The sequence below is a fragment of the Opisthorchis viverrini genome (assembly GCF_000715545.1).
Source record: "Opisthorchis viverrini unplaced genomic scaffold opera_v5_203, whole genome shotgun sequence".
Lineage (NCBI taxonomy): Eukaryota > Metazoa > Platyhelminthes > Trematoda > Opisthorchiida > Opisthorchiidae > Opisthorchis > Opisthorchis viverrini.
Window position 1 is genome coordinate 608190 of NW_008751859.1, and position 9004 is coordinate 617193.

Below are 9004 nucleotides of genomic sequence, written 5' to 3' on the forward strand. Positions count from 1 at the left end.
TCTAACCATTGACCAACCTGGTATGAGAGACTCTGTGAGTGTCGCGAGACACTCTCCAGTATAACTCAATGGATCGCTGAGGTGCGCAAACCGTCACACCACGGTAAGATCCAGTCTCTTTGTGACGGCTATGTAACTTTAGTCGAAGGCTGAAGTTTTTCGCGAGAAGTGGAAATCAATGGTCTGTTATTTCCTCGTGACTGATAGTCAACTAAAGCGCATTTATGATTGATGACCACAGGACGCTCGAGCCCGAAACTCTTGGTGAAACTGCTAACTTTTAAGATGTAAGTTGAAGCTTGACTTCAATCATAGTACAACTCATTCTGAACTGCACAGACACGTGCGTTGGCACTGAACAGTCTCTTGACTGAGTGGGGGACTTCGTGAGCATGCTACTGGCATTTTGTGAGTAGTGGAAAAATATGCATCTACACAAACCAGCAGTGAGACCGGGTTGGTTTCTACCTCCACTGAATCGGTAGGTTAATTTTAAAAATAGAACAAAAACGCACCATTATCATACACAATCCAATACTTGCCATTATCAAAGGGGACTTGCACAGTGTCGCCAATTTAAAAGTTTCCAAGGTAAGGATAGCTTCAGCTTATCATCAGATTTGCACACGATGTTTAGTCTGGGACTCGGTTTTCATTCCAATTAGCCTAGCTGTCTGGTTTCAACGTTTTTAATAATGCTATTTACCACCGAGTGGCGACAACTGAATGTCATACTCTTCTGTTTTTATATCCTGACCCGATGCAGAAACTCGGAACACGATAGAGAACGTAAGTACAAGCATGATATTGTTGCTGACCTTGATCTCAGGGTTTGACTCAAGTAAGTGGCCATTTTTCCTCTCGCCACATGAGCTGATGAGTGATTGAGTCTCTGAGTCACCAAGCCCGCAAAAAACTGTTCTAAGACGGCCAAATCAGTCTGATAGGGTCTCTTATAGTAGAAAATATGGTGGAGAAATTGTAGTTTCCATTGAAACTAGCTAAATTTTGGTTGCAACCTGGAAAAGGTACGTTCCATTCTGACAGAACATTATTCGTGGTTGTGCTCAGAGACCTTTCTGGAGTTATTAGTGTGCACACCTAGAGCATTTTGTCAGCATGCACTGAAGTAATTCACCCGTCTCGTCACAAAAGAATGCTTCGCCTCTATGCTGTTGAATGGCTTATGAGCCTTTGTTTTAGCCAACTAGTTTTCGGACAATCATTCTGTAAGAATTTATTGGAGTATGGGATCTTACCTTAGAACCTTTAGCGAAATAATTTTGCTGCAGAGCCATTTTGATGAGCAAGATTGCTGTTGGAAACCCATGGGTATCGATTCTTTTGTATTAACTTTATCTTTGCAACAAATGCAGCAAGTATCATAGAGTTTGGTCATCCCAAACATACTTGACTGTTACCAACTAAAACTAAAAAATAAAAATAAACTGTAGGCTATGATCCATCACTTCAAATGAAGCGGTAAAATGAGGAATTGCCTTTTGGGTAAATGTCTGCAGTACCACTGGATGTACATTTAATATGTCGTTCTAGGTTGAACAAAAGCAGTGAAGGATTCGAGCTGGAATGGGCTCGCAAGGTCGCATGCACTTTGAAATTATTGAAAGTGTGATGACGTTCAATTCAGTGTGGCTGCAATATAAGTTGGAACACTGGTTTGTTGAAGGGCGACTCAAAAGTTCAGAAAGATATTCCAGCTTGGGGAAATCCACTCATTTGCATACCAGTTTGGTTTTGATGACAGACTCGTCTGGAATCCAGCTGTACCTCTCGTTTGTGATACTTTGAACAACTCAATGTGCTTCACCAGGTCGCCCCATGTTTCATTTGTCACGATACTCGAGAGATTGCGATGCATGCATAGGCTGCTGAAAACTCTGACAACCCACGACCGGTTTCGCCCTTCTTAGGGCTCATCAGATAGGCGCAGTCTCCGAGTTTCCGTCAACCTTATGTTCTACCTGAACTCCAATTGGACACATTTCGACAAATACGCTCATTTACATATCAATTTGGTTTTGACAGAAGACTCAACGGGAACCCAGCTGAATCTCTCGTTTATGATGCTTGCATTAGATGAACGGTGAAAAGCGATGCTATACTTTATCGACTGTTTTGTGATCCATATAAACAAACATAGTCAGACTTTGTCTGAGGTTGCAGTGCCAAAAATATGCAGTGCTGCTGGGTCCCCATGAAACGCAAATTGGTGTGCAGATGAGTGTAGTAGTAAAATTTCGTGCAATTTGGTTTCGGGTAGAACATAAATTTGACGGCAACTCGTGGACTGAACCTATCCGCTGAGCACCAAAAAGGGCGAAACGGATTGTGAGCTGCCGAAGAGCTTTCATTGTTACAGCTAGAGGTTTAATGCTGTTTCAATTATGAGTTATTCAAAATTATTCCCGAACTATTCAGTCTACTTGAGTTCATTCGACATGTGATCATTTAGGTACTTGCAAGGTTGATATGCGATTTATGGTTGGAAAGAATTCGAGGGTTGGTTTTTGTGGGGTGATGTCAGGAATCGGAGACACTAGGACTGGCTGACCGGTCGTGTCACGTCACGTGACTGACTGACCAAAGGAAATCCACGATGAGCAAGTCCTGTGAACAGAACGCCAAGATAAACCTATGGTGAAGTTGTGCCCTTCATTCCGGTTTTATGTGGTAGCTTCAATCTAGCTTCGTAGAGTACTTTGACTGTCATCATAGAGTTAGTCTGATGACTTGTGAACACAAGGTGTCCTATTACTAAACTTTGCAGTTTTTGGGCCGAATTATACACTTATCTGCACATTAGTTTGGTTTTCACGGTTGATCCACCTGGAACACAGCTGAATCACTCGTTTATGATGTTCTTGAGCAAGTAAACGCGCTCAGGTTTCAGCTGATCCGATAAAGTCATTTTCTGTTAGCCTGAATGTAATATGTTCATACACGCATTTAAATAGCGTTCGCGTTATCCGGTCAATGAAGCGATCCACACGGTCGCGTATAAACTGGTTACTACACAGAGGAGAGTTACTACACGTAGAGTATCACTTGTCTTCCTGGACATAGGATGGATGGCGAAGTTGGTAACCTGCACTAAAAGTGCGTTTCAAATTCATACGGAGTCACCTTTATGAGGCAGTCCTAAACTCACAGAGTCTTATGTGTGAACGGCTTTCGTGGAAATTTCTCCCAGTAAGCTTGCTATAAACCCGTCAGGATAGCTTTTACTCTGGAACATGTTGGAAAGAAGGTCAGGCTCACCTGAAAGTGCATTCGGTTTGCCTGCTTCGATTTTCTGTTGAACAGGCGATACAACAGATTGATTCTGTTCCTCGGAGGTACGAAACTGGAAGAACGTGTGTGCTAAGCACTTCAGAAACTCCTTCTTTGCGTACAACCTGATGACTTTGCAGCGATACACTCAGTTCATCCTCCAACTGCACTTCACAGTCAAAACTGGTTGAAGGTGAGGCAATACCTAGTACAATAACAATACACGGTAGGTCTCTGTTCCAGTCACCTATTAAAACTTGCCCTTCACATGTCTGGGACAGAAGTGCAAGGTGGAATTGTGCTCTTTGATAGTGTCCTTTCTGGCTTGTTCATAAAGATATCACTCTAATTTACATCCCATCTATCATATCTTCACTGCATTTCATTCGATCTTTTCATCGTGTGAACAAGGAATCTGAATATAAAAACTACTTCGTTACCACTGGGATAGTGGCTATTACAGTAACCCGGTTGTTAATAGGGCGATAACAAACAAGGTGGCACTACGAAGTCTTAAGCGAGTCTGGAATCCGCACAATTTTGAGGTGCGGCTTAGGTCGACCAAACATCTTTGAAGCAACTTTCTGTCATTGAAAACATGGTACGCTCTCTTGTCTGTATCCTTACTTAGGTAAGGAGATTTTGTGATAATGTGACATGGAATTACTAGGTTCCAATTATTGCACTTGGGGGTATACAACAAACGACCTCGCTCCACGAGACGTGTAAATTATCGCTTTCATTACTAATCTATTTCTCGTTAATATTACTCTATTAAATCTCGCGATAATAGTTCCTATGTACAACCAAATCAAAACGACTGGGGGATCCCTCATATTTAAAAGTAACCAATAAATCATTCTCACGCACCTTTCGCATTTGGACGATGGTCATGTGATCAGTATCGATTGTGGGTTGCTGGTCTTCACATCCTGTTGTGCTCTCAATAAAACATCGTCTCCATGTCGGTTGCTGTGGTCTTCCAAGACGGTAACAGGCCGCTCGGGGGAGCTGTACATGAGTTCCATTTGGCTGGATGGATATGCACAAAACTTGGCGCACTTGCCGGCCTGGTCTACAGGGATCGCTTTGAATGCACTGAAAGGTACATGAAAATGCAAAGTATGCGGCCGGTACGAGACTCCTGAAAGAATATGTCCGGTCCCTTAATTTGGTATGAAGTACAGGGGGAAAATCTGTCTAATACTGTGAGTTCTTTTCAGTTTTTGCAATGAAGGGGAACTTATTTTTTTTGTTAATCTCCTGCATGGTGGATGAGTAAAACAGTTGCTTATTGATCGGGCAGTCCAAGCATGAGTGACACTCAAATGATGTGAGAGACAAATGAATGGGGCAAATAACTTGTCCTAACCAGCTGTCAATCGTTCTTCAGCCTATCAATTGGAGACCTGCTCTTTCTGAGTGTCAGCCGGTCAAATTCGTCAAACGGTTAAACATTCATAACCGATGGCCAACAAAACGTACCTTTCCCCACTGTTCAGGCATAAAATCCGGCTTGCATGCTATTCGATTACAAGGGCTGTGTTTCTCCGGTTGTGCGTAAATTCCACAGTAGTTTGAGGCATCTCGCTCATTCACCATGATGTCTCCGTCCATCCCAGTATAGACGCAATCAACGTCTCTTGTCATTGTGCCGAAACCTCCACAGGTCTGAGAGCAATGTCCCCAGTCGGACACTCGCCAGCGGTAGCCTCTGCAAGAACCGAGATTGCATGACCGCTCATCACCCGGCTCAGACGGCTGGGGAAGTCCTTCGCACTTCTGATCTTCAAGTATGGTTAAAATTCCATACATATCCTGCGACACGCACTGATATTTTATGCGCTGCACACCCTCACCACATGTAGCTGAACACAAAGACCAATAGGAAGCTTTCTGCCAGTAGGGAACACTAAAATCAAAAGAGATAAACATCGCTGATTGCCATTTTGGGTACACGCAACATGTAGGAACGTACAAATGCCAAGTTCAACTATCACCACGGTTTGTTGAATTGGGCCACAAAAAGAAGTGCTATGTAGGCATTGACTAACGTGTTCTGATGGTGACTGGCGATCAGCCGTACAGACATTATTGTTGGTTAACCGAACACGTTAGTTTTGCCTCATAAGTTTATCACGTTTCCATGTCGTGCAAATTTTGGTTCTAGGAAGTCTTCCGGTCGAAATGTTTACATCTCGACTTTGTAAACATATGCACACCCACAAGCGCATAGTAAGGGAATAAAGCTTTGAATGGTTGGCTCCTCGTTGGACTTTAGGTGGCTCAGTGGTTAACGTGCAAATTTACCGACCAGAAGGTCTGTGGTTCGAACCCAACCTCCACACCTAAAATGCCCCTCTCTAGGCTTGGACAACCAGGCAGTATCTCAGCCCACATGTTTCCTTCGGGTGGCACGGCAGCTAGGTACTAGAAAGGTACTACTGCTGACTTGACCAACTGGATCGAATCCACTTGATGTTTTATTCCTGTGCATTAGTTATGACAGCCATGCAAGGTATGAATGTAGTTCAGAGTCACAGGAATCACTCAGTATCAAGGCTCCATTGTCCTCGTCGGATTATTACTGCATCAAATACATTTTCCGTATGAATGCCGATATTTTTCTGCCAGTTCGCAAAGTCAGTTTATTTTGTTTGGTCAGCGCTCAAGAGCTACACTATATCTGACAAAATATGACCTAACTACCGTCTGGAGAGTTCTCGTAGAAAGGATGAACAGTGGCATGTGTGAATCAATTTTTGGAACACTGACAACATTGTTTCTGACAGCATTGTTTTTAGTAGTTCCTGACGACCAGCACTTTGTTCATATAGGATGTTTGTCTGGCAAAAGCAATCATGGAAACTTCTGTGGTGAAAGGGAGCATCACGGGGACCAACAACTCATCCAAGTACATTGAATGTCTTACGTCCGAAGTGTTTTCGGGGAATACCTGATGGCCTGTAATACCGTTTATTCTGTGTGCCTCCTTAGAGAAAACGCAATTCGGTAACCTATCTATAAGCCACACACGATTACTGGCAGCAGTTTGTATTACTACCATTCGAAGGATAACTACCACATGTTTCGTTGATTTTTCTTTGGCTTTGAGAACAGCCATTCAGATAAGTTATGCAGTGAGATTTTGGAAGTAGCATATGGTAAAGGATTTAAAATTCAATGTCTTGAGCCAGCCCTATTCCGATTTCGTTATGCCTGAACCACCCCAATCCCGACTTCGTTTAAGGCAATGCTAGAGCAGTTTTCACTGGGTTATTCCAACAAGTGATATGCCTTATATGGGGCAGAATAATCCGGCAGGTCCTACCAGGCGCACTATGTAGTCTTCGCTGAGCACACTAATCAGACTTGATAGTTCGGGTGCGCGTAGTGTGTGCTGGTGGAGTGGCGTTAACATGCTCGATTTCAAATCCCTGTGCGGTCCAGGAGGCACACTACTGATTGGCAAACAGAGGAAGTGAAACCCGAGTTCAGTCCTTCCTGCTTTAGTGTTGACCAACCAGAATCATTGTTTCAGAAATGAAGGCGGGCTTTCAAAACGAGAGTGGTTAAATACGGAATCCACAAATTGCGATACTTAACTCAAAGTAATTTACTCGTCTAACACATGAAAACCAATAAGCTTCTCAAATTCGTTTGAGGGTTGAACAGAAAACGTCGCTTTTCCAGCGACAGTGATAAGAAAATCCTCGCCAGGATCTTCTCATCATACTATCATCTTTACAATTGATAAACAAACCGAAAGTTCTTCATTGTTTCGAACTGATCTTGAAGGTTCTTTCGACTAATTGACACCAAAAGATGCTATCATTCTTTTCTTTCACTCATATAAGCGCTGTCCAGTAAAGCGAATCCGTGCCACCTGGCCTAAAGCCAAAATTGACAGCTTTTTGTCAGCTTACCTAGTTTGCTTCGAACATAGTGGGCGATTGCTAAGTTGTCATCTGATTGCGATAAAATAAATGTCGACTGTCTGCAAACCTTCCGAATTTCTTCTCGGTTTCTATAATTAGCCAGTCCAATTATGTGCCATTTTGGCCAAGCAAAAAGACGTGATTTTCTAAACGAAAAATTGGTGTGTGTGATTATACCTTTTGGCACACGCACAACAGTAGTTTTTTGCGGACAGTAGTCTAAAAATGTATATGCCAGGTCTTTTCACGCAGTGAAGTTTTACTATCTTACTCATAGATTTTCAGTAAGCAATTCACATCTCGAAGATTAGTCGGTACGAAGTAGTTTGTGAATCAGAACATGTCGGGTTTCGGAGTGCCGTTGTCACGTAAAACCATTTTAACGAGTATTCATCAGCAATCTAAGCTAACACACAGAGTGGATCCGGTTCTTGGATCATGATTGGTTTGATTGTGACCGATTGCGCTGTGGCATGTGTACACGCAACGAACGCGGTCTCAGCGAACCCAAACTCTACTGGTCGAGCCAGCTGGGACACATATTCAGCACCCGAGTATTTGGTCTACACTGAACGAAAAGTGGAGATGCCCAAAAATCTGCTAGTGTGATAGCTTCTAGGTAGAACTGAAATGCCTTATTCTCCTTATTTATAGAACTGCCACTCCAGGGTACCACACTCTGGCTGTGAGAAGTTCAAAGAAGGACTGGCTCATACCATTTGTGCATATAGCTGATGGTACTTGTTATCTAAGTCATCCGTGCATGTTCAACATAAACACGTCCTTTCAGGTTTGTTGACCAACCAGCCAGAAACATGGACAAAAACCTCAGGGCTATAACGCATCTGCCTCAGCCAGTTAGATAGGACAAGGCTGACAAAGTTCCGTCAGGGCGAAACCGTTCGTGGGCTGTCGAAGAATTTTCAGCAACCTTGTGAGTAGTGCGTTACGTATATACAAAGTTCTGTCAGTTTCCGCCAATTCAGTCCCCATAGGGAGTGAGTAACACTCAGGTCTGTGTGCTGACTTGCTGATAAAGCCCGCTGACCCATTCTGCGTGTATTAGACTGAACCTGCGGAAATCCCCGATAGAATAGAACGCTTTCGGGCTCTAAAAAAGAAAGCACTACAGGATGTTAAGCACTTGCCAACATTTCAATACCAGTTGGGTTTAATAATGTAAGGTTCCCCGAATTCGTGGATCACCATGATCACGTGCATGCATAATCATCTCTCTTTCTGATTTGTCATTCTCGTGAATTTTCAAGGTGTAGGGGTGGGTTTCTGATGGTCGTATGACCGTTTTTAGTCCTGAAAACGCACATTTTTGAGTACAAAGCTTGAGGTTCGCAGTTGTGCATCTGGACTGTGAAAGGTCAGGCAGACTTACTCCACTCCGTGAATAGTGCTGGTGACTTTAACGAACAAAAGACCAAATGTCAAGAACAGGGAAATAGCATTGATCAGAGATTCCGCTTCGACCAAGCAGTATCGAGTTTTCCACCTGAACCGACTTCTTTGTGCGTGATCCATGAAGTTGGTGTGCAGAGCCGAGGGACTGGGGCGTTCGCGACCTTCACTGAGTGTGCGTCGTTCTGTGGGTGAATTGATAAGCATCAGTGTGGATAAGCATCAGTGATAAGCAGCAGTGTGGATACGATTGTGTTTTTACTTGCGCACATTAAGTGAAATAGAGGTTTCCCATACAAAGTGTCTAGAGAGAAGGGACGAGTTTCTGTCAGAATCAACAAAAAACTAATTTATCCAAGCCCTCT

General features: G+C 43.2%; 1 protein-coding gene across 1 annotated transcript in view; it reads right to left on the reverse strand.

The window, feature by feature from the left end:
* T265_14484 (hypothetical protein) overlaps positions 1-8759 on the reverse strand; it is a gene marked incomplete at both ends in the record, with an annotated part of 21758 nt that extends 12999 nt beyond the window's left edge. The window contains 2 exons of the mRNA XM_009173858.1: positions 4777-5203; positions 8620-8759. Of these exons, the coding sequence (XP_009172122.1) occupies positions 4777-5203; positions 8620-8759 (567 nt within the window). The remainder of the gene's footprint in view (positions 1-4776; positions 5204-8619) is intronic.
* Positions 8760-9004: the final 245 nt, after the last annotated feature.